This window comes from Rhipicephalus sanguineus, chromosome 7 (assembly GCF_013339695.2).
Source record: "Rhipicephalus sanguineus isolate Rsan-2018 chromosome 7, BIME_Rsan_1.4, whole genome shotgun sequence".
Lineage (NCBI taxonomy): Eukaryota > Metazoa > Arthropoda > Arachnida > Ixodida > Ixodidae > Rhipicephalus > Rhipicephalus sanguineus.
The window spans coordinates 96,839,238-96,866,114 of record NC_051182.1 but is presented as its reverse complement, the minus strand read 5'-3'; the positions used below and the strand labels follow the sequence as shown (position 1 = coordinate 96,866,114).

Below are 26,877 nucleotides of genomic sequence, written 5' to 3'. Positions count from 1 at the left end.
GCGTCCGATCTCACGTCGTTGATGATGTATTGGGCAGAATTCACGGAAGATTCCTGGTTTACCGATGAACCTCCGGAGCTTCGCCCACTCATCATCATTCACTCCGTGAATATGCTGTGATTTTTTTTATCAGATCAGCGGTCTCGCACAGAGAGTGCACTCAATGACGTGCTGCTTTTGAGATTGTGCTCACTCCCTAGACACAAAGCGTTCAGCCCACTAAAAAAAGTCGTAATTGACTTTTGAGAAAATAAATACTATGACTTTGAAGGGTATAGTACTGGTTTGTTCTAGTTGGTAGGAATTCGTGGTACAGTTTCTTCCACTCCTCTGGAACGTGGAGAGGACGTGTTTTAACCCTGTCCCACTTTCTTAATTAAAAGGAGGGCAAGTAACTATATCACAAATCCAGCGTTTTTTTATGATTACCTTAACTTCAAATTTTTGCATAAAAAAACCGTTACGAACCGTTACGGAACATTTTTTCTTTCGTTTCGGAACAGGAACGGAACGGAACTTTTTGCGGTGGAACGAAACTAAAACCGAAACGAAAAACATTTCGTTCCGACACACTGGTTATGGTGCTCGACTGCTGACCAGAAGGTCACGGGATTGAATCCCGGCCGCGGCAGCCGCGTTTTTGATGGAGGCGAAAATGTTTGAGGCCTGTGTACTTATTTAGGTGATTTAGGTGCGCGTTAAAGAACCCCAGGTGGTTGAAATCTTCAAAGCCCTCCACTACGGCGTCTCCCATCATATCGTGGTTTTGGGACGGCAAACCCCAACAAACAAAAATCTTGCAACATGGTTGGGAGTAGATTGTAACTGATTAGCACCTCTCCACAACCCATCTATCTTGATCATCAGTGACATTGTGTCCTAGCATACACCTGTTGCGTTGAGGCATAAGGGGACACGTCTCAGTGGCATGCGTGACGGGCAATTTGGATTGGAGCACCGCTGGAACACTACAGAGGTTGCTACTCATGGAGCAACCTGTTAGTGAACAATAATGCAGACCGTGAAGCTGCTTCAGGAGCTTTGCTGTGGAAAATGTCCAAAATAGACTTCATTACCATGTTGAATATTCAAGTCCATCTTCCAAGACACCTTTGCCCCATGTTACAATCAAAGTGTACTGCATTCTGCACAACGTGTTGAAAAAGAACAGGAATTTTATTTGTTTTCAAAGGCACTGAAACGGCAGTTTTAATTGCAAGCACAAGGCACAGGAAAGAAGTGCATGCGCAAGCTAATCTTGCGCCGGTGCTGATGGCACGGCAGCTGGCGAGACATCAGGCATCGCGGCAGCACCGGCCGACGAGTTGAGGCTGGTGTCGGGTGTGGTGATGTTGATCTGGTCAGGGTTCCACTGTACCTGCACCACGTCGGCACCGGTGGACTCCTCGGTCACGGTGGTTTCGCCCGTCAGCAGATTGGTGCTGGTGACCGTCAGAGTGTGCTGGATCACAGGGCACGTCATGGTGACCACCTCCACCTTGTATGCGTGGTGGGGCTCCGTCTGCACCGACTTGACCTGTGTGCGTCGAATAACAATTCGTGTGTGATATGGGACAAAGGAAGGATAAAAAAAAAAAGTCAAGCGCTAATTCAGCAGTTAATGTAGCGCTAATGTCGTTCTTGTGCAAGTCTTGGTGTAGTTCTAAATACTGTGCTTAATGCAGCTTCGCAACCGTGAAACCTGAGGAAGTGCGTAGGACGGGCAACCCAGCAATTTCCTTAACAGTCGTGCGCTTGCCGAGGCGCTAGTGCCCTTGCTTTAATGGTGCGGGTATCAGCCGGATGCTTCAGAGGAGTTCTTCGGGATTTTAGGTACATTACTGCAATTAATTCCCGCTTATTTCTGTAGTTTATATCATTTTAGACCTTGCTAGTTCATTTTGCACTGGTGTTGAGTATCGTTAGCCTTGTTTTAGGCTTGCTTTGACCACCGCGTTACCAGGCAACATGAGACAATGGATGGACGACAAGCCAGGCCCCTAAAGGGCTACACAATTTAAAAAAAAAAACGCCCACCTCGCATGCCTGCGCAGCTGCGTTTGAGGAGAGAGACTCACCTCACTGCCCTCGGCGTTATCGTCGCCCATCATTGCCAGGCTGGAAGGTAGAGCTGCCGTTTGCCAGGGAAAGGATAAAATGAACATGTGAGAAAAATTACCACGATGCATATGAGCATATTAAAAAAATATCCGGATCCTTTAACTAAAACTAAAGGTGGAAGCTGCTATACTTGGGGACAGCTCATCTTGGCAGTGGAGCGAAGGCTACGCAGGTGGGGCTTCTGCACATTCGTGTTACTCTGCTAGTAGTACGGCAGCTTGCAGCTGACATTGGTTTTGCTCACTCATACCCATAACGCATTTAGAAAAACATACACATGAAAGATGCGAATGGGAAAGAGACATTTCATGTGTTCACTGTGCATTTGAGTGTTATATTACCAGTATATTTTTCTTGGAAAGCTAAACGGCAAGCTTACGGCTGCACACTGACCAACACACATTATGGACGCCATGTTTACTTTCGAAAACAGGCGTGCAGAAAACATGGTGCCATTAATAAATGGGAAAAGAAAGAAGACGTTCTTTTAAAGTGAACAATAATGATATTTTGCCTACGCCTTCCTTTAACTGTTTGAGTCTCATAATAAATAAAGCAGTATTTATGTCTGCAAGGCAAATGAGAAAATTATCAATAAACTGAGGTACTACCATTTCTTGGTGCGCTAGGAGGCATGTATTTCGGTTCTGTAACTTCCACAGTACTGCCAAGAAAAGTTGTCCCCGAGTATAGGTGTCCATTCAAATGGCATTCTTTTCAAAGTGTTTTGTTGACATCATCCCTTATTCTGCATGCTACAATAGCATGTTAGAATGAATATGGCAAGTCTTGGAACCTTAAGACACGCAAGTTCACAGATGAATCCATTTTTCAAACTATTTCTTGAAAACCTTCTGACACTTCTTTATCGCCTTGGCTTCATGTTTTCGCAAAGATCAAGAGCGCATACAGCTCAAGTGCCTCAAGCCACACTTTTATCACTTCGTACTTTTGGGCCATTTTTTCTTGAGGCCAACTTCGCCGGATTTTCCAACTCATGAGACATATCAGGTCTTTGCCTTAACAAATAATAAACAGCAACATTTAGCTTATAGGACAGAATACAGGACTTGTTGCAGACTTCAGCGCTTGCATGGCTTTGACGCAGCGCCGCATTCAATATACTGAATGCACAGGGGTACGGGTGTTTTGATGTTTGCGTACACCAGCCCTAATGATTTGCATGAAGTTTTCAAGAGAATCGTTTTCAACTTTTGATGCTCACGATAGTTTGATAAATACAGCATCAAGTGGCTTGACCCAGGTTATGTCTTCGTGCGCAAAGAAGCAAATGTTGCGCAGCCTGCAGACTTAATCTTCATGTGAATAAAGACGGAAGGGTAATGGCCAGTTCGAGCTCGCATTTAATTACACATATGGGCATAACATGAGCTAAACGTGAGTACTGACTGCAATTTGGAATACCTTGTAATGTTGACTTTGCAAGCTTGACGTTACGTGAAGCATTGCAACACAAGATGATAGTACAGGACGATAGTGCAAGGTGGTTTAAAAACGTCACTGCACAGAGATGTGTGATCATATATTTCGTGGAAGAGTGAAAGGAAAAAACCATTTCACAGTGGTTCCGTAACAATTTCAATTCAGAATGTTTCCGAAAGATGTCACACAAGAGTAACACGAATAATCTGAAGACATAAAATGAACAGCACAATATTGAAGCGATTGGATGTTATTCATTAAGTAGGATTAGCGATAATCCTGAATTGTACAAGTATATTCAATGTTTGTGCAAATCACTGCAATGTTTGAGAGTTTCTGTACATTCTTTAGGTTACACATAAATAGGCTCGTGCAAATAGCGATTTGGTCGAATAATTTCAAATCAAATTCGAATAGTATATATAGCATAATATAAAGAAAAATGAGATATTTGTCATGACCCACCTAACCTGTACAATATTTTTTTTAAATTGAAACAAGGCACGTGCAAATGTCATCCTTTTTGGTTCAAAGGGAAGTGGAAGCAACTTTGAATAGTAGCAGGATTTGACTTTCGGTAGAATGCAAGTAATAACCTGTAAAATACCTTACATTTTATAATTTACTATACTTAAGGCATATAAGCCAGTCTAACAAGCTTTTTAAACTTAAAAAATGATGAATCGATGTGAGGGTAACATGTTCATTTAACCTTGAAGTGGGGCTTCGCAGCAGTGCGGATTTTTTCTGGATAAATGTTTTCACGGCATAGCACTACTGCGCTGCGTGAAACCACCTTTACAGAGGGTTACATGCGGTTTATGCCTATTCACTCATTTCAAATACTTTGAAAATTTAGAATAATTTAAATTAGTTTTGAAGAGCGTTCAAACATTCCAACTGCTCGAATATTTGCACAAGCCTACACATAAAGCATACCGAGTGAGCAGTTAGCTTAAGCCAAAATAACATTAATAAAAATGTTGCATTTTAAAGGGTCCCTAAATTGCCTCCGATAATTTTTCAACATTTCAAGTTAACCGAACCGACGAACGGAGCTTAGCGTAGGAAAGAGCAAAACGAGCGAGGGCCTCTTTTGGACCATTAAACACGTGTAACTCCGTTATTGTGGCAACGTTTAGCAAAATTATCACGGCTGCCTGTTTGTCGAAGACTCGTGCACAACTGCAACACCACAATTTCAAAATCTCGGTGGTTTACGGGTCCTTTAAGGCAGGCTTAAAATGAATTGCATGAAGTCGAAGTGCTGGCATGTCTTGCAAGAATATCGTGCAACGTGATGTCAAAATCGAGAAACAATGAGACCAATGGTAGCTGCATGTGGTATCGTGATCTGTCAGTCATCTCTACAACACAATCATCGTAACTTGTTCACACCGACACGCAGCTAGTACCGGCAAAGGCAGAACTGCTGCATAAATAGAGATCCTCACAGTAGTCGGGCACCAGAGTCCTCTCTTCCTCCTCCTCGTGCTTCTTTGGCTGCGACGATGTCTCGGCGCACACTGAACGACCCACCAGCTCCTTCTGCAATGATGCCACATGAACTATGCTTTAACTCTCATTTCGTGCTTTTAACTACAATTTAGACATGCATGTGTTCATGTTTAATTTGAATAATATACCGTAAGATACCCAGCAAGCGCCTCTCCCTACGGTGAAAGATAATCGGACAAGATTTGGAGGGGGGGCCTTGCTTGGTAATGGACCAAAATTCAAAATGGTGGCGGAAGAGCTGCGAAGAAGTGCTTCTAATAAAATGCTTTATTGAATACGCGTGCGCTTACTGTTTTCACTGAACAGAAGGAAAGCCTCGTGTGAAATTCCAGATTACGACAAGGGGGGGAAAGACGTTCTTCAAATGTTCTTACAATTTGTGACAACTCAAATGCAACCCCGAGGCACCACACTGTAAAAGTACTAAGAAATCGTGCACATATCTAGACTCTCAGAACTTGGGTTTCCTAGGAACTGCTGCTACAGGATTCTGTAGCGGAGAATGGGTTGGAAAAGAAATGGCGCTTGCTCAGTCATTGGCACATATTTCAAATCTCGCAAAAAGGGGCACTTGCTCGGGATTTTACGGTAAGCACATACAAAAAGCCGAAAGGTTCTCGTTAATGTTATTGAATGTTGCAGAGATTGTATACCATACGTTGCCTTAACGTTAAATTGAAACATTGGTAGGTTGTCTAAGCGTAACGTTGATGCAACGTAAGCCATTGATGGCATCTTCAATGTCCAGCCATTAACATGCATGCAACATCACATTCCACTCTTTAAAGTGACGCTGCATTAGTTACATTTAGGCAACGTTGACATAACGCTAGCTATCTTTTAATCAAAGAATGCTGGTTCCATCGGTATAACTGAGGGAAGCAAGGCATACACGTGCAGGGGGTGGCCAGCAAACATGCACACATTACGAAACAAGGTAAGCAATTATACAATATATTCATAAGTGCAAGTCATTCAAAGTGACTAATTATTGGGCTGTTAAAGTAAATGGTGTGCAAAAATGCTGGTTTTGGATGTTCACTCCACAAATTCTGGTGCTCAAAGCTGTGTCATCAGTTCTACTTAGTGTCGTTAGTAACATTATGGTTACATTGAATTGGTTAAAGATAACTTGAACTTCATTAAGTACAACGAAGTAAAAAAGAAGCAATCGGTTATCACAGAACTACACAAAACTAATGAACGCTTTCTGTAACATGTAACTTGTGGAAACGAGTCTGGTATGCGAACACCAACAGAGGTAGCAGCGAAGAGGGTCGTACGATTTCTGGTTGTGGGAAAGATGGCTTGATAGCCGTGAAGGCTCATACTGTTTTCATACAATCTGTAGGTAGCAAGTGCTTGTGCCAACATGCAGCTGACATTATTACTGGCAAGCTTTTTGAACCATTTTCATTATTTTTGACATCCATATTATTTTTCATACTATTAGTGGTCAACAGAAAGCAGCTGCCTTACGTGGTATCGCTCGCCATCTCCAAGACCCTCCAGGATGGCATCATCCACGCGGCAGACATTGGTGCCCCTGGTGGATAGAGGCAAGAGGTAACATTTACTCGCCAAGTCTTAAAACCAAACTTAATATCTCATTTGTATTCAAGAGGAAAAGAACTGCAATAGACATATAACTACACTCAAACCTCATTATAACAAAGTCGCATCTGCCACGAAAATAACTTCGTTATATCCGAAAATTTGTTATAAACGTTTATTTGTAACACTGTAGCTATGACAAGACTATTCTTCATTTACTTCGTTATGACCGATAATTCGTTATATCCGTGTTCGTTATAACGAGGTTTGAGTGTAGTATGTTTCTTATCATTATCATCCTAGTGTAGGTCCACTGCAGGATGAAGGCCTCTCTCAATGATCTCCAATTTACCCCATCTTTTACAAACCAGCTCAATTTCATGCCTGCAAACTTTTTGATTTTATCACTCCGTCTAACTTGCTGCCATCCTCAGCAGCGTTTCCCATCTGTTGGTAACCATTTCGTTGCTCCGACTGACCACTGGTCGTCTGTCCTACGCATTATGTGGCTGGCCCTAGTCCATTCCTTTCACTTAATGTCAACCAGAATATCCGCTACCCCTATTTCTTCCCTGGACTCGCTCTGCTGTCTTCATTCTCGGTTCACAAGGCTGACCTTAATACAAAAATTATGTAAATAAATCCTGTAAATGAACACCTTATACAGGAACTATAGAAAATGACTACCAAAGTGAACAGCATCTTTATCCTAGTTATACATGAATGTCTCTGGATCACCTGTGTTCACAGAAGAAAGAATGAAAGAAGACTTATTCATTCCATACTTGTTACAGAGATGACAGAAACAGCAAAATGCATAGAGGCCTGACAAATTGTTCCTGCACAGTTTGAAATTTGCAAACAGCAAATTGCTTTTATTCAGTGCAGAAAGTGGATGCAGAATTATCAACTTGCAGTATTACAGCAAAAGAAAGCATTGTCAACATGCATTTCTGCAATAATACATAAATGGCAGGATATGTTGTCGCATATAATATACAAGAGTGTTGAGACTTTCTAACTACACCAACTTTTTGCATCAACAACTGAAGTGAAACTGAACCATTCTTTTTCTTTACCTACTTCCAGATTGGCACGAGTTGCACACAGTGCATTGTAGTAATAATAATTAAGCAAAGGTAGTTCACCCACCTGGAAGCAAACGTGGTCTGCTGACGGTGGCGGGCCTCCATTATCCCCTGACGCACACGCCACTGCTGCTGCTGACTTGACACCTGAACAGTTACGTCAGGCACATAATTGCTTAAGTAAGCAGCTTATAGGTGTCTGCACCTATATCTACCTATATCTGCACCTATATGTATATATGTGAGCTGAAGTTACTTGCAAGAGGCCATAGTGGCTGAACACAAATGGCAAGCGTAAAAATGTTCACAACAATAAGTGTTCATGGAGAATGGCACACCTCTTGCGACACGTGTCATGAACGATTGCTGAGAAGATAAGAGCTCGTTGCATTTAGTGCTGCTGCCTCTACAACTAACCATGCTTGTTACTCGATACACGGCAGTAACAAAAACACCATACCGGGTTTCAATGCACGGCCAGTGCGGCACAGAATATCAAACTACGCTACGTTGAGACAGTAGAACAGTGTGCGTGCCAGGGTTCCAACATGCAACGAATCAGCTGCATGCTCTTAATTTCCATCGCTACGAAGGCGAGGAGAGAACTGAGTGGTACCCTTTTCCTCAATGTCGCCGTGAGAAAAGCGCGCTGCTTCGATTCGGCAGCTACTCTCTATCATACAACGAGTGATTTGAAATATGCGTTCGCAAAAACTGCGTGCAACTAAACCATATCACCAGTGGCCCTAGCAGAAGTTTCAGTTTATCACCTCGGACTTCCTTGTGGCAGCACTGAAATGTCCCACTGAAATCGCGAATAAACACGCTTCATAATATTGAGGTTCAAAATACATGGTGTTCTATGGAATTTAGGTTGCTAGAAGTGAAATAGTTATATTAAGGATTTCACTATACAGTAGACTCTCAGCAAATGGAAATCTGTTAAATATAATTGCTGCTTTAACGGAACAACTTCCTCTAATATGTTTGGTTTCATACTTGAATTCTGCACTTAACTTCAACTCCTGCTAAACGGAACATATTTGCCTGGTTCCTTCAGGTTCCATTTAATGAGTCTACTGTATTTTGCTATATATGAAGGTATAACCGAGTTTCAATGCAATGCTAAAATAATTTAATGCCAAGCTCGATGCATATAAGATTAATTATTCAATAACGTAAATGTTATTGTGATATAACGATGGAGATATTCATGTTCCAGAGCAAAGAAATTTAGAACTTAATTGCTAACCTCTATTTCCGGGTGATGCAGAGTGACATTCTGCACAAAATATACACTACAATCTCATCTGAGGTATAATTTAATACAGTAATTACATAACTGATCATGGGTTTGCTGAACCATCCAATACCTAAAACTTGGTGTAGTGCCAAGAAACATTGTTATAGTCAAGTTTCCTGTGCCTAATTAGTATTTTGTGCAACCAAAAGCCTTCTAGTACTGCGTTTAGACACAAACTGAATTTGCTGCATTCAGAAAAATTGGCACTCAAAGCCTGCATTGATTAACTCCATAATTCTTAAAATTCTCTGAAGTAACATTTCCTCTTAGTCCATATTTCAGCAAGGAGTTCCTCTTCACAAGTATTTTCTCAAAGGAATATTGCTGAAAAGTCGTGACACTCACCTCAGCGTTGTACGTGCTGGTGGATGTATCCATCATGGCGCTGCAAGAGAGCAACAATGATCAGGAACTGTGATGTGGTATGTATATTACAGTAGGCTCTCAGTAAACAAATCTTTTCAAGGGAACAGTTGCTTAAATGAAACAACTGCCTCTGATACGACTGATTTTGTACCTGTATACTGTAGCCCTTTTGATCTCTCAGTAAATGGAACTCCTGTTAAATGGAACATATTTTCCTGGTCCCTTTGGGTTTTGTTTTAATGAGAGTGTACTGTATACTATATATAGACTCGTGTAAGAGGAACGTAAACTTTATTGTACACTCGTGTAAGAGCTTCACTTTTTTTTTCGATTTTAACTAGCTCTTGACTAACATTGCCGACTTAACTCTGTCAACGAATACAACTCCCACAGATGCCAGTGACACATGGTCATTTTGGTTGAAAAATGACCAAGAAAGCAAGTAGCTGCAGACTCGTGCTCTGCTTAAATTGACTTCGTAGTAGACTGTGGGCAGCATGCAATCTACATTACGCTGCTGCTACGAGAGTGCACCTGAACTAGCACTCCATCACAGCAACCAAGTGCAAATTGTTATTACACACCGACTGGATGCAGAGTACACCTAAATGACCTGGGGAAAAAAAATGTGCATCATAAATCATTTAATGACGATTGCCACAGTCAACGCGTATAACATTACATGTCAAGGCGCTAGACTTGCATGAATGAAATTCTGAAACCATGAGTTGTGGAGAATGTGCCCAGCGTTTAACGTGTGTGTTTGGTAGTAGGAATGCCGAAAACAAGGTAGTTATTTTACTTGAACGAAGACACCAGCTTCTGCGCCAACTGATGTGACACACAGTAGACATTTTTGGCATCGGAAGTGCCTGACCAAGAAGTAATGATCAACACATCTAAAGAAAAAGAAGAAAGAAAACGAGAAAATGCCGAAGATTACGACAACTAGTCATGAAACTTTTCCATGAGACTTCACCCCCTTGCCATTCTACCCTGTGAAATTTCCAACACATTTGGGGTTAACGAGAGGTTATTGCCCGTAGCATGCAATAAGCTGTAACTCTGCTTATACCATATTTACATAACTGTAAGTCGACTCGGATGTTGGTCGACCTCCTAAAATCGCACAACAGAAAGAAAAAAAAATGCGCGAGCGCATTTGATAAAAGAAATTTATTTACGATGTCACCGAAAAAAAAAAACCCACTAATTTTAGTGTCCAAAGATGGATTCATGGCGGTGCTTCAAAGCTATGCAGGAAAGCTAGCTTCGCGGCAATACGTGGGAATAATTTTAGAAAATTATCTGCGAAATGCTGCCGAGGGTGCGGGTTGTACACGAGAAAATACAGTGTATGTTGCATGTAGAGCCGGAACGTACACATAATGTTGTAACCACGCCACATCGCGCCTTATTTCTCGTTTGCTTTGGTTTCGGTTGTAAGTCGACCTCACAACCGAAACTAGTTTTGGTTTCGACTGTAAGTCGACCCCCAACTTCGGATTTGAAATTTAGATAAAATAGGTCGACCTACAATCATGTAAATACGGTACTTGAAGGATTTGAAAAATTTTTGCAGTAGGGTATTTGCAAGACAACCTACAGTCAGACACAACTAAAGTAGGAGAGGCCACACCCCGGAATATTAAACGCAGCAGCCAATTGCCTCAGCGACTAAAAAAATAGTCCCGCTTATTTACTCAGCAACATTCTCCGATAGTGAGGTCACTGACTGTGTGGCTTTTGACATTAGTCTAGAGTGAGTGTGCCCACTGGGGCAGACTTGTGTGAATCTGCCTTTATTTCCTTGTAAAGCTGCACCCAATTTAGTCAAATGGTCAGATACTGCTGATTGCTTGGAAAGCTGTCCCAGGGTACTTTTACGAAACACTCAGAACATTTTGAAACATTAATTATGCGTGTAATTAAAGAAAATTGCTGTCTGTTGCATAATCACATCACAGCGGCACAAGGCTTTCAATTGACATCTCAAATGTCGATTAACATTAGCGGATTACAGTGCAATCATATATAGTGTCCCTGTACATGCTACATCACGATGAGAAATCGTGGAAAAAGGAATGTTGCTCGAGACATTTCCAGAAATGGACTATTATTCATCAGGACCTCGTGTCAGAAAAGTCCTCTAGTCAAAACATTGGCTCCAGCCATAGGTCGGCAAAAGTAATTGAGCTCACTCAAGAAATATATTTTTCAGCTTAGGACTCACTCGGAACTCAGACTCGTCAAAATTTTGATGAAGTAGGCTCGCTCGGACTCAAGACTCACGAAACTTTTCCTCAGCTGGACTCAACTGGACTCAGACTCACGAAATTTTAGATGCGAAGTATCTTATGGCGGTGTTCAATCCGGTGGTGGTGGTGGTGGTGGTGGTGTGCGGCGTGACCACCCTTACTGCGCATGCGCATACAGCTCTCCACTCACGCTCTCCCCTCTTTCTTTCCACTTCTTTTCACATCCCCTCTCCCCTCCCCCTCTCCCCTTTCACCATCTCCAATATCCCTCTCCCCTCCCCATCCTCCTCTCCTCCCCTTTCACCCTCTCCACTACCCCCTCCTCCCCTTTCCACTCTTCCTCTGAAACGCGGGCTAGATATGCGGAAATTCTCTCCTGCGCAACGCCGCAATGAGCACCAGCGCAGGCGCGTCCCCTCCCCCTCTGCTCTCCTACGCTGCCCCCCTCTCGCACGCCTGCCCCCGCTCGCCCTGTGAGAATTAACGGCCAGGCTAGAGGGAAGACAAGACGCGTGTAGCGTTCCTCTTCGCGTTCCACGACGCGAGGTTGGTAGCATGCCCAAAGAACGCCAGCGGAACGCGATCGTGCAAGTGCTCCGGGTTCGCATCGCCTCATGGTCCCCTTTAGCGGGAAATGGTGTAATTTTTTCTTCGACCGGACTCACTAGGACTCAGACTCCCCAAAATTTTCCGCAAGCACACTCACTCAGACTAAGACTCACGGCTCAATTTGAGTCTGCGTGGGTCAACTCATGATTGAGTTTGCCGGCCTATGGCTCCAGCGACATTCCCTGTTTAACGATGTCTCCTTACTTTTAGCCCCATCTTCCTTGGAATTCTTGTAAGTCTTGTATTTGTCTTGTAAGTCTTGTAGAACTCTTTTATTTCTCTTGTAAGTCTTGTACATGCCATCGAAACATGAGGATCAGACTGGAACACCACACTACAGCTGCACATGCATGCTTGCGAACATGAACACAAGAAATTGCAATTAAAGATGCTTAAAGCCTTGTAAGCATTGGGCAACAATACTGTGTGTGTGCATATGTCAAATGAACAAACGGCACTTTTCTTACTATGAACTTGTTGCAAGTTGCAGGTTTGCTTCACAGTTTCCTGTTTTTGCAGTTTCCTGCCCAGGTGTTTCTGAAGCATGATTGGTGGAGAGTTGCATCATTTCAGCAAGGCACAGATATCGGCTGTCGTTGCAACATCAAGTGACCAGTGGTATAAATTCAGAAAAATCACAAGGGGGGACACAGATCTTGCCATGGTGGCCATTTTGATTTTTAAACATACTTTTCTTTTTAATGATATAATAATTAAATCGTTGTTTGAAATAAAGGAAGAGCATGGGATTCACACCTCGCATAATTTTATTGTGCTACCGAGCCTCCTCGGAAACTGGTCGAACGACCGTTGCAATTTCATACAGTCTCGCACAGCCGAAGGATATTGAACGCAGGTACGGCTACAAGATAAACAGGGGTCAAAAAGAGTTGAATGGGGAATCTTCTATACAATACGAGTAATGACCACCTAGATCAAAATATGGATTAGACTAGCATAGTCCCCAGGATATATGATGTTTAAAAGATAAATTTTAAAGGTGGGACACTTGAAAGGGGGCATCCCCCCTAGTCTGAACACAAGCTAGGGTCAGGTCCCCCCCCCCCCCCATGATTTGCACCACTGTACACGACAGCACGACACTCACCGGTGCTGCTGGGTGTTTGCAGAGGAGATGATGCGGCTGGCGCCTCCCTGGGCGAAAGGCGACACTCCGTACGAGTGGCTAGCTGGCTTGCAGGGGCGCACCGTGCGCCGTATGCTGCCACTGCTGATTACACTGCCACTGCCAATCGCACTCTGCTGCAGAGGCTGCTGCTGCTGTGCAGTCACGACGGCGGGCTGGTGGACGACCCGTGCTGAGGACGTCTGCATGCGGCAGACGTGGCACCATTTTCTTTCATACTGCCCATTCATTCAGTCCACTCATGCGAAAAAATAGTTAGTGCGACATTCGTGTGCCAATCAATGCTAAGCCTTCTTGCTTTCATGTTTATGCAAATGTTACACAAACATTACTAGAAAATGACAAATGTGTAAGGTAGCATCTAAACTCATTATGGTTGACCTACCGCTTATTTTTCCACATCATGTACTTTGAATTCATTACAGCCTCATGTCAAACACTGCTCATCAAATGTTTATGTAAAAAGGAATTTGTTTTCTTGCTTACTGAATTACGTCTACATTTATCTCTTTAGGAATATTGTTTATTGCCACAGCTTTCATTTACCTCCAACTTTATTCGCCCGAATCTACTTGTTCTATTACAAAGCAAATTTTCTTGTTTTATTGCTAATTTTCCAAAACTTATTTTTGTTTGTAATCGTTGACAAGAGATCCCCCTACAGCCCAGTGCTATTGGACCTCCTCCTGTATATCTATCTGTATGTTGCTTTTTTTTTACTAAACTTGACCTGATTTGGCTTGAGTTCTGTGCACTTCTCTGTAGACATGGCTTATTCCATTTATGTTGCTAACTTCTTTATTTCACTGCATCCTTTGTTCTCCCGTATAATTCACATCTTTAACAGTTGGCTGATCTTGTTGCACAGATCAATTCTTGCTCCTTGTTCTGCTAATCTATTCAGGCACTCACCCAGGTGCACAAGGCACACAATTACACTTTAGAGAGAATGACACGATCATGCAGCATCAGTGCTTTGCTTCATGTCATTGTGCTCCTTTTCACTGCATGAGCTATCACTCTCATCAGCAGGGTTGCCGTTGGGTGGATTTGAAGAGTAGCCAGAACTCAAGCTAAAAGTAGCCAAAGTAGCCATGCCATTTAAATTTATCGCCAAATTTGCAGCCAAATTGAACAGAAGCGGTATTATAAGTAGAGTTTTCATTATCGAACAATAATTAATACCATTTTGAATAAGGAAGACCATAGAAATAAGAGTGCAGTTTTCCCTCTTGCTTGGTCTTCAAGCCACACATAAGTTTCAAATAAAAGAATAAATTATAATAAATTCATTGGGCCATGCATATAGTTTACACAGAATAGATATACTAGATAGAGTTCTTCTTGCCAGATACAGAATAATTTGGGACATTCCAGCCAACAAATCAATGCGAGCATAAACTCTCAAGCAGTTTTCCCTTGAAGCCTGAAGGGTTCACGCTGTCAAGCTGCCAAGGAAGTGATGCTGGCCGGTTGAACTCAAACATAAACGTTTAATAACTAACAAAACTATACAAAAGCTACACGGTACAACAACGTGGGCACACGCACTCACCCCTAACCTTGGCCCTGGCGGGGCACACCCCTCCCGCGCACACAGCGTTCCGTCACCGACTGTCCGAGGCGTACCACAGCTGCCACTTTTAAAGCCCGTGAATGGGCCACGCGCATTACTGGTGCACAGCATGTGTCACGCCAGCCTCGCGATGGGCGAGATTCCCACAAGCCTCAGATCGAATTTGATTAGTAGAGCATACATAATACCAGTCCAGCTTCATGTAGTCAAATGTGATAAAGATCCAGCTTCATTTTGTCGCGGATCTCTGTTTTCATCAAGTTCACACGAGAACACCCGCTGCGCATCATTATTAGAAACTTGCGCATAGCATCAGTAAAGACGGTGGGCAGCGTGACCCTAGCAAAAATGCCAATAGAATTTTCTATTGGTCTTATAGAAAAATCTTATTTGTTGTATAAGTGCTCTATTCGAGCTTTATAGGTCTTATTAGAATTCTATTGTCACCAATAGAGACCAATTGACGAAATCTATTTGTCACCGATAGGACCAATAAATTTTTTATTGGTGCCTATAGCTGGCAGCTATTTGTCACCCATAGAACCAATTGACACGTATTGGTACCAATGGGGTTTAATAGGAGACGTCTATTTGTCGCCAATGGAACCAATAGGTATATGTTAGTACCAATAGGTGGCAGCTATTTGTCACTTATAGAACCAGTAGGCACCAATAGGCTTTAATAGGCAACGTCTATTTGTCATCTATAGAACCAATAAATAGCAGTTATTTGTCATTTATAGAACTAGCAGGTGTGAATTGCTACCAAAGTCGCAGGGTTATGCATGGTATTAAAAGGCCACCTATATGTATTTAATTCACTTACAGGTCATGCAGTAGCGAATTCAGCCAAAAGGCAGTTTTTGATTTGTTCTGTATATTTGAGCAAAGTAGCAGCTGTTTTACATAACAGTGTTCCAAAATATCGCAGCCATATCTTTCATAAATCTTGCCAAAATAATTACACAGACGTAGGCCCGTAGCCACGGGGGGGGGGGAAATTTCTATGATGCATGGTGTTTTACCGAAAATAAATAATGAAAATAGGCGTTTTTCTCAAGTAGTCAAGGCTTTCAGCAAGTGCTCCCCCCCCCCTTAAAAAATTCCTGGCTACGGGCCTGCACAGACGCCTCTATATTTGTGCAATATACCCGCAAAAAGACAGGTTTACAGAAAGAGAAAGTTATCATAGTTGAAAAGGGAACGCCACAGCAGGTAATGTTTTAACTGGGGTACTCAATGTTCTTGTGAAGGCAGCAATTTGTACTCTGCTATCCTTGCATGGTGCAAACGGGGTGGGAAAATAAGCTGCTAATAAAATAAGCGAAGTCAACATGTAAGGTAGAATTCGTCACTTCCTGCTTGAATGTGTGCACATAATGTATACATCGTTGTTTTCAGCCGGTGGGCTATTGCGATTCTTCGACAGCACGCTATAGAAACAAACGCGAACAGTACGGCATCTACCAGCTCCGCTGGTCGCATTACTTTTCAAAACAGTTGTAGCCTGGCTGGTAATAAGACAAGTTATCCATGATACATTCATGAGGCTAGCGTCTTTTTATTGTCACCAAGCTAAGAGCGCGGAGAAGACAAATGCGAACAGCGCTGTTCGCGCTTTTTTCGTCGCCTTTGTAAGTAGCAGGTGGTAGGTTGTAGGTGCAAGCTCGCTCGAGCGCTTGCACTTCTTACGATGGTGAACATCGCGTTCGCTGCCGCAGGTTACTGTACCTGCGGGGTCACCCTTAATGCGCATCAAATAAAAACGAGAAAAATCTGAAGTTCGAAACACGCGGAAACACGATAACGATAACAAAATCATGAACAACCAACGCCAACCACAGGGATACAGGCGTGCCAAAAGAGCTCATTGAAGATAATAGCTGTCGCGTGAAGGCGCTGTATGTCTTCTATTTTCTTTTTCTTTTTGCAGCTGAAATTTCGGTTCGCTACGCTTTCCATAACCTTCCTTCCAATGTGTCAGCAGCTGAATATTTTCGAGGGGTTGGAAATAGAGCAAAATATTGCAATACAATAGCAAAAACTAAAATCTTGTTTTTGTGGTATGGCCACGGCACGAGTGCCAGCCAGCAAGCGAGCCGACTACAGCCAGCCACAGCCGCAGCGGATGTTTTCGGTCGAGTCACCATAGTCGAGTCATGTGTGGTGCGGCATGTTCGTGGTCGAAGTCGGGCTTAGAAATGTTGTATGTTCGTGTCTATTGAAGGTTGCACGAAAACGCACGTGTGTAATCGCGACGACAATGCAAGGTCGGTCATGAGCGTCAAAGAAGTTAAACGTTTCAGCGCTAAAAGCGCTGAAACGTTTAACGCAGTAAGTGGTACCGAGTGTGCTGACAGGATGCTGCTCGCAAAGGTGGTTGCTTCGGAGCGCATACCCTGCCGATGTTAGGTAAGTGAACTGTTTTTTATATACTTGCTAGTCAGTAAATGTTGCTCTTGCTGTGCTACTAATTCGCACATCTGCCAGCGTGCCTACCGGACAGGAAGAGCGATAAATCAGTGTTCACTTACGGTTCTTTGCAGATGTATTGAAACAATAGATCTAGCCATGTAAAATTATTTTGTCACTGCATGTGCGCAGCTCTCACGGCCCTAGCATTGTAACTGGTATGGAATAAGTCTGAGAACTTGGCATAGTTTAAAAAAAAAAGAAGTTAGCCCCTTCGTTTGTTCTAGTTTTTCCGCTCCACAGTACAATAGTTTTGAACATAGTGTGGGCTGTTCGCATATACAGACGCTGGCATAGGCGCACGTTATCGACTTGTTTTCGCGATAGTCTAAAGAGACTAAAATACGTAATCATGCCTTCGTTCACCCTCAATAATACACTTACGGGAGAGGGAAGAAGTTTATTGGCAATAAAAATCCTGTGTGGCTGCCCCATCATCAATTACTAGTCATGCTCACTGAACGACATTCCATGACACACATGGTTGCAGTAGAGAGGCACTATATTTAATGAAGATTTCTGTGTGAAGTCCCGAAGTTCACACGCTGCGATCGGTTTGGTACTAGTGCTGTTTCGCCTTTCCCACAAGTGTCCGAAGTCCACACACGTGACTGCGTTTATGCTTCTGGGACACAAGCATAATCGAATCTGCTGTACGAATTTGACAAAAGATCCGTCCTTGTCATGTTAAGCTGTTAGCTACAGCCAGCTCACCGGAATTTCCCTTATGCCGATTCTACAGTGTGTTGTATCTGCATATTTTTTTTTTATTCTAATGCTTGTTTTCCTTCAGTAGCACATCTAAATATTTTCTTTCTTACTTCCTGGTATTTTATGTTTGTTTCTTTTTTTCAGGCACTACCTAGAGAAGCGGTGCTGTGGCATATATTCGACAAGAAAGCACAGCATGCCTGGAAAGTTTGTTGCGGGGAAGATCGCCGATTTGATGAAGCTATCCTGTAATAATGATAAATATAGCACATGCCTCCCTTAAAATAGAATTTGTTCATTTTATACAGGCGCTGCTATGTTGCAGTCCTCAAATGCCCATTATTTGATATGCCAAAATTACGCGTTCCCATCGGAGAAATAGGCCAGTAGATTTCCAATACACAAATACAGTATTAATAGGCAAATAGAAGGCCAATAGACAAATATACTATGAGTACGCCAATAGACAAATACACAATAGGCAAATAGAATGCCCATAGACAAATACACCAATAAACAAATAGAGGTCCAATAAACCAGCATGCCACCTATAGACATATACGATACCAATAGACCAATATGTTCAATAATCCGATAGGCTATTGGTTTTTCTATGGGTGATTTTTGCTAGGGGAGCAGCATGCTAGCTACGCGTTTGCCATCATGTATGTAAATTTAACTTCACCGCTTCGCACTTGCAGGCGTGCCGTGCCTTGAGTTGGGGTGCCTCTATGCACACCAGCCTTCTGGTGGGGGAGCACACTTTGCGCGCATCGGTTATGACAGAACAGCTTTGGAAATAGTGTGATCTAAAAATATAAAAAATGGCTACATAATGCTCTCAAACAGAAGTTAAATGTAGTCAGAAAGTACCCTTAGCACCAACCTGAAATTTTTGTCACCAGACGGGATCGTAAAGTAGCCAACTTGGCGCACTGTAGCCACCAATGGCAACACTGATCATCAGATATATCTATATTGGAAAAGGCGCCTTTTAATTTGTTTGCTCAAATTCTCACAGCATGACTCATAGCCATAGAGCTGTTTTCAATCACTGCCTATATTATTTTCACGGAGCATTAACTTCACAATACTCAGCTTTATGAGGTCTTCCATGAAGACCACCGCATGGCACATACGTGCCCTTTAGTAGTACTCACAGGAAAGGCGTCTTGGCAGTGATAAGACTTATCGCTCTGTGATTTGCGAGCCCATGATTCAATGCAATTATGTTTCACTGGATTGAATGATCAATTAAGACACTTATAGCCCATCAGAGGGAGAAAAAAAAGATTCAGGGGGTCCCATGGCACTCTGCAAAGCCTGATGGTGCTCACCAAACAAGAAACATTGTGACAAGAAACATTGTGAACTGCAGCTCTGTGCAACAAATCAGAAGCCCCTGTCCTGTTGGAAAACTGGGGGCCTGGTGTACTACTACTATGTGCTTGGCGCGCTACTTTTTTTTAAGTGCGTAGCACTTTGTGGGCCTGGCTTGTTGTCTATCCACTGTCTCGTGTCGCATGGTCACACAGCGGTCAATACAAGCCTGAAACAAGGCTAAAATCTTCAAAACCAGTGCAAAGTAAACTAACGAGATCTAAAACATAAACTACAGAAATAACCAAGAATTAATCGTAATAGTTAGCCTAAAACTGCAAAAGACGCTTCTGAAACATCTGAATGATACCCAAGTCATGCAACAGAGGGCGCCACCACCTTAGCAAGCAAGCAATTGCCAAGGGAATCGCTGGGTTGCCCGTGCTGTGCACGTCCTCATGTTTGATGGTAGTGGAGCTGCATTAAGCGCGGGATTTAGAACTACACCGAGACCTACGCAAGAACTACATTAGCGCTACATTAAAGATTTTTTTGCTTTCTTTGCTTCTATTGCATCGCACAATGCTCCCTCCTAATTGTTTCCTTCCTCCATGCCAATAAATGGACCTTCATCAACATGCTCAGCAACACCACATTTCAATTGCTATACAGGCAACAACGACAATCACGCATTCATACCCAGGCAACAACGAAATGTGGCAACATGAAACGACAAGTGACCTCGATAAAGTATCAGGCTGCCATTTCAGAAATGGCTGATCGCACACAAGCCCACAATTCAGAGAGCATCAACTATTCGAAAACGGTGCAGACAAATACGCATGTGACTGGTGCACCTTCAAGGGCCTCACTTATTTAGACTCGCCGGTGTCGGCGTTTTTTGCGTGCGCCATTGCCGAAATCTGTCAGTTATAAAAGCTGCGCTTAAAAAGTTGGGCAACTGAGGTTCAGCATGAGTGCACTGTTCTGCACGTCCTCTCCCTCACCTTGGCAGGCGCCACTTCTTCAGGGCCTAGCAGCAGGTTGTCTGTGAAGCGTGACGATGTCCTGATGTTGCTAACCGACACCCTTTCGGCCGTGGGCACAAAGCCTCTGGTGCGTGGCCGCAGTGGCGGCGGGGTCTCTGGATCCGTCTGAGTGCACGCCTGCATACACATCGCACAGGCTCGCTTTGGCACTTGTTCGGGCATTTGTTGATGACTGGCGTGTGTGGTTAAAGTTAACTTGTATGGTGCATGTTGACAATGCACCATACAACAACATGCACCATACAACTTGATGGGCTTTGTTTTGCTTAATTATGGCCGAACCACAAGTCTTACTAATATGAAGTCGAGCCTTGAACTACCATCACTACCACCCCGCCGTGAAATTCATCGCTTGTGTCTCTCACACTGCACGTTTCAATAGTACAGACGTATGTTCTCTAACATGAGTGCTGACGTTACGTCAGACCATAAGTTACCCTTTAAACTCCGGTTTAGTCAATGTGCCTGATAAGGCCGCGATGTGCACACAACTACTACACTTACAAAAACACGTCGGTCCACCTCGTAACGCTTGGCTCAAAGCCAAAGAATGCAGCAGAGAACTACTCTCTGACTGCTTCACATGAAACCGATTCCCACAAGGTGTGGGATCTGCCGAACTTTTTTTCCTAGGCCTAGTGAGGACTGAGACCACCTTCCTGCTTTTATTGCAGACATTACCAATCATCAATGTTTCCGGACCACTTTAACTAACGGTAACTAACCCTTCGTAGTCCGTTGTCGGCCCCTGCCCGACAACGCAACACGGCCACAGCGATCCGTGCTAGGGCACTGCTGGGCAAGTTCTTTCGCGGGTGATTTACGCACGCATTTTCTCACTACATTATGTGCCATCTGTAAAAGAGTAAGTAAACTTCTTTTACTTGAGCTTTGAGTCTTTTACTAAAGCCGGACCAGAACAGACGGAAGGGGGAAAGGGCTTCGGACCCCAAAGGTACGTTACTTTGCCTTGTGTTTTTTTTTGTTGTTCTTTGTTTTCTTATGTTTACCTGTACTATTAGTATTTAGTTTATGTAATGCATTGTGTTTGATTCCACTCCGCTCTGTAATCCTTCTTACAACAAATGAAATGAAATGAAATGAAAAGTGCAGAGAAATTGGGACAAGAGCAAGAATAGGGAACACAGAGATATTAACGAGGAAATCATTTGGTTTGTTACCCTACACCGAGCATAAGGAAAAGGAGGGGATTGAAGGACAGAGTTCCGCTCACACGCAGAAAGATCTGCAGGGGCTGCATTCTCAGGCAAACACTTTTGGACATACATTTACTATCGTGAGTTTTCGTGAGATTAGTGCAAGATGCATTCATCCATACTCATGTGACAAAAATACTCAATCACCTTTCGCACCCTGCATTATGAAGTACAACTGAATGAAGGCGGCAGATGCCGCAAACGAAGCTCACCTCAAACGAGGGTTTTTCCACTGGCCTGGACGAGAAGGTCGGCACCTTGGGTGTCTCCGAACTGCAACATTTAAAAACAATGAACAATGGCACACCCTCAGCACAATACAGTTACTTTCCTATTGACAACAGAGTTAATTATAAAGTACAGATTCATTAAACTGATCCTGACGACAACGATGACAATATTTCGATTACCTAGCAGGCCAAATAAGGGGCAGAACAAGAACGTCAGTATACACCCCTGATTCAAAAAGTGACTCGCGAGGACTTTTTGAGGTTCCTGTTGGAACACATATGAAACAATCTGAGAGCGCAAACAAGAGAAACAGATGGCATGAAAAAGACACATTCAGATCACGTCACCACACAATTTTGCAGCAGTATTTGCCTAATGCTAATATGCCCCTTCTTTTTGCACACCTTCTCTTTGCACATTTTTTATGGGAGATGATGTGAATTCAATATATTTACAGTCAAATCACATTATAGTCATTCGGATTTTACAGGAGCGGAAAAAAATGCCCAAATTAACCCTAATTCCGAATTATTGAAAGTACCAATAAGACAATAAACAAATCTCTATTACCACAGAGTTTCCCAATACTAACTAGAGCGAACTCTGGTGCTGCGATCGTTCAGCCACCATGGGAATGATGGGTAGTACACGGATTTGCCTAATCTTCATGCTTGCGGCTTCGAATGCACATGGCTTTGTTTATTGTTGTGTTTTGGCGTTTGTTTCGGTTGAAAGAAGGGATCGTTGTGAACATTGTGACCAGATTCGAATTAAAGAGCCTAAAAGGTGAAGGTGGGGAAGTGGAACTGCTGAACATTTACTGAACTTCGTCTTGTGAGAAAGTGAATGCAGGCCACACGGAGCGCCACGCGTTGCAGCTCCCACAGACAGTAGCGCCACAGTTCCCTCTAGTGTATTTATAGGAAACTATGTCTATTACGTCAATACACTTGCATTTTATTGATGAATACATAAATCCTGTACTTACTTTGCATAAGAACAATGTAAGAGCCTCAATTTTCATCACTCGCGACTTTGTTCACAATGGGACCGCTGCTCGATACCTCCCTGCCTTAACTAACCCGAAACGTGCAAACCCAAAGTTAGCCAGAAACGTCATCGACGTCGTTGTCATAGGGTTTGCGTTGATGATGATGGCGATGCAGACTGTGCTGCCTCGTTTCGTTTGTCTGTGAATGCCATTTTCGCTCCTTTGCGTTGCACATTTTTGGCACTTTGCGTTCGTGTGCTCCGAGAATTGTCCGAATTAACCAGGTCGCGGCCAAATATGACCGAATTAACGAAAATTTTATGCCATTAAACAATGTATATATTGGCTGTGAAGCCACACTTTGTGTGTATTACCTGTACCCCAATAATTAAAAAATATTATTAGAAGCGTGCCACAAGGGCTCATAATTGGCTAAGCATGACAAATTTTAAGATGTTACATATTTGAACGCTTATAACTGGCACCCTACTACTATTTAAATCCTGCTTATATTCGAATTCGCTTGTAAAGTACTCAGTACTAATTACCATTCGCTTTGACTTTGCAACGAACCAACAAGGTTATATTCGCAAAAGCCCAGTAAAGACTGCAATTATGCATTGTTGGCTACATGTTTGCACTTGGAACACTTTCATATGCATTTTCGGTAGGAGATGGCAGCCCATTTGCACCATCTTAGCACCACTAGCACATCGTAACTTGTTAATGATGATGAACGAGAGAGTAGCAAAACTGTAGATTTAACTCATCTCTAGACTACTAACATGCACCCAAAAAGCACTAAAGTAGCATGAGACCGATGAGTAGTCTAAGCAGGATTTACGAGTCAAGGTGTGTCGAGTATTTCTAGATGGCTCATCGTCATTGCGGGTGCTTGTGCACGCTCCAAGACGTACACCATGATTCATATCGCATACACCATTCCTGAATAGATAAAATCATTTCGATGTAGACCAAAGCAACCACGTTATAGTCCAAAAGGGTCCAATACACATAGCTACATTTCCAACTAAGAATAATTTTGTAATGGTATACTTAGTTGGTGAAAAACAATCGCCACAAGACACGGTATACAAATTGATATGGTCATGACTGGGGTCAGGCTAAAGTTATTCAGTGATGGCTTAATTCCAGGACTGAAATAACAAATGTTTTGGATGTCAGCCATGACCTTCGGCAAGCATCAAGGTAACTGAAAAATTCAATTACCCAAAGTTCAAGTTCATGAGTATCTCCTATATAAAATCTGCATTATGCATACAGTAAAAAAAGGGCATGATGAACATGAAGGGGAAAACAAAATAGTCTGATATATTAGTAATTCAGCACAAGAGATATGGGCAGCATCGGTAGGCTTCATGACCAAGGAAGTTCTATTCACTATTCATATTGTTCGCCACATTGCACAACTGTTTCACAGCAAAGCTTACTGAAACACATCTGTCGCAGAGTCTCGGAGAGGTCATGGCAGCTGAGATTCAGGGAGCCTTTATAGCTAAGGAACTGCGTTGTACTCGGTGTATCAATGCCAAAGGAAACTATCTTGAAGAATTGAAATAATATGCAACGACTGCATCAATAAATTCTTTTTACCAGCTCCACTCTTCATTTATTTTTTGGACAGACCCTGTATGTATGTACATTACAGTGCTATACTTTTGCCTGGAATTTTTAAGGGGATGCACAACTGTTTGATGTGCAGTGTAAATCCACAAATCTGAGCTGGACTAACATTACTGTGCTGATGTAAGTGAGAAGCCAACTCGATTCTAGATAACAGTTATTCAGATGCAAATGTAAATGATTTTCACAGCTGCAATTCTCACGTGAATTCCATGGGGTCCAGGCTGGAGGTGAGTGATATCTGGTCAAACTTGCTGTCCAGCAAGTCCGGCTGGGCCGAAGTCGCAGTGGTGGTGGTAAAAGTCCCCCGCGGTGGCTGCGACCGAGTGGGCCGCCGGGGCGGGGATCGGTGCAGGGGCGCAGCCCTCTCATCGGCAAGGGAGATCAGCTCTTCCACGGTGTCCGACACGTCGTCGGCGATGGTTGATGGCGCACGTCGCCTGCAAACACAGATTATATCACCATGGCGCGCAACATATACCGCTACATAAAGGCACCGTAGCACAAAGATACACAACTGAGCTACTATATCTATAGCTCAACGAACTATGTACGTCGGCGATGGTTGATGGCGCACGTCGCCTGCAAACACAGATTATATCACCATGGCGTGCAACATATACCGCTACATAAAGGCACCGTAGCACAAAGATACACAACTGAGCTACTATATCTATAGCTCAACGAAACTATGTAGACTTGTGCTATATGCATGCTTTGTGAATGCAGCTACTGTGGACGAGAGTTGAACCCACGTCCTTCAGCTTAGCAGTACTATGTCTTAGCCACTAGGCTACCCAGACTTGCTCTCGATTCTTGCCACTGTTCTCGGTTACAGTAAAACTGATAGCTGGGCGAGTTGGTATGAATTTATGTTTGAAACTTTTTTTTAGCGCGCACAAAAGACGGGGACAGGGATAGAAGGTACGAAAAAGTGCTAGTTTGTACTTTCTATCCGTGTCACCATCTTTTGTGTGCACTAAAAGAAGTTTCAAATGTGTTCTCGGTTCTTGCTGCCGTTAACAATTCAACTAAGGCAGCACCGTTCAGCCAGCCTTACAATGGAAGAAAGTTGAGCTAGTGTGTAGTGATTCGCCGCCACAAAAGCAAGGTGTGTGACAGTGTGACCTTTCAGTTGACAGTTTACATATGTGTCGTCTGCTTCCCTTTTCTCTTGTCCGTTATCTGTGTGCCCAGCTTTTTCTACGGTCCGTCATGTTACATAGTTGTACATCCACCTCATTGAAGTTGGCCGGTGGACGAAGGTGGTGTGTTCCACTTCGACAGTCGACGCCTGACGGGAAGGAAGCGGCTTGCCGGGCGTTGACTTGACCCGGCACGTATCCCCAACCTGCTCCAGCCGCCCGAGGGCAAATCCCATGTTGCCGTGTCCCTGCGTGGCAGAATGCATGGAAGAAATGTGTGCAGTGCAATGGCAAACAACGAGTTTGTTAACATTTACTTAAAAAAAATCCAAACAACAAATTAACAAATTTTGCATAAATCTTTTGGGTGCTTTGTACAAAACTGCATAAGCAACTTGTTTTTGCTACCAAAAGGCACCATAGCACTAGCAGACACAAACAAGAAAGACACAAGATGACGTTAGTGCTGTGTCTGCTAGCACTATGATACGTTTTGATTAGGGATGTGCGAAAAGTAAATTTCAGGTTTGAAGCAAATTTGAAGCACATAGTGATATGATCAAATAATTTCGAATCAAATAGTTCGAATAGTATATATCACATATTATAAAGAAAAATGAGCGTATATATCATGACCCAAGTAACGACCACAATATTTTTTAAAATTGAAGCATGGCATGTGCAAATGTATTTCTTTTTGGTCCAAGGTGAAGTGGAAGCGACTTGGAATAATAGCAGGATTTGAATTTCAGTAGGATGCAAGTGATAACCGGTAAAATACGTTACATTTTAAAATTTACTATATTTAGAGCATATAAGCCCATGTAACAAGCTTTCAGAACTTGAAAAATATTAATGTCAGGGTAATATGTTAATTTCGCCTTGAAGTGGGCCTTTGCGGCAGTGCAGATTTTTCCTGGATAGGTGTTTTCACGGCACAGCCCTCCTACACTGCAGTGAAACCATTTTTACAGAGGGTCACATGCAGGCTCGTAGCCAGGGGGGTGGCCCAGGCCCCCCCCCCCCCCCCCGAAATTTTGATGACACATGGTGTTTTATCAAAAATAAATCATGAAAATAGGCGTTTTTCTCAAATAGTCAAGCCCAGGCTCCC

The 26,877-nt window shown here is 43.0% G+C and overlaps 1 protein-coding gene across 1 annotated transcript in view; it reads right to left on the bottom strand.

Annotated features, from left to right (window-relative positions):
• Positions 1-1,157: 1,157 nt before the first annotated feature.
• The window catches only part of LOC119398863 (uncharacterized), a 63,593-nt gene continuing 37,873 nt past the window's right edge, over positions 1,158-26,877 (bottom strand). Inside the window, exons 9-19 of the mRNA XM_049417452.1 lie at positions 25,857-26,011; positions 24,822-25,058; positions 21,965-22,025; positions 20,494-20,652; positions 13,369-13,589; positions 9,373-9,412; positions 7,789-7,871; positions 6,562-6,628; positions 5,019-5,112; positions 2,079-2,131; positions 1,158-1,537 (exon numbers count right to left, since the gene is read on the bottom strand). Coding sequence (XP_049273409.1) covers positions 1,253-1,537; positions 2,079-2,131; positions 5,019-5,112; positions 6,562-6,628; positions 7,789-7,871; positions 9,373-9,412; positions 13,369-13,589; positions 20,494-20,652; positions 21,965-22,025; positions 24,822-25,058; positions 25,857-26,011 — 1,455 coding nt within the window. The 3' untranslated portion in view covers positions 1,158-1,252. The remainder of the gene's footprint in view (positions 1,538-2,078; positions 2,132-5,018; positions 5,113-6,561; positions 6,629-7,788; positions 7,872-9,372; positions 9,413-13,368; positions 13,590-20,493; positions 20,653-21,964; positions 22,026-24,821; positions 25,059-25,856; positions 26,012-26,877) is intronic.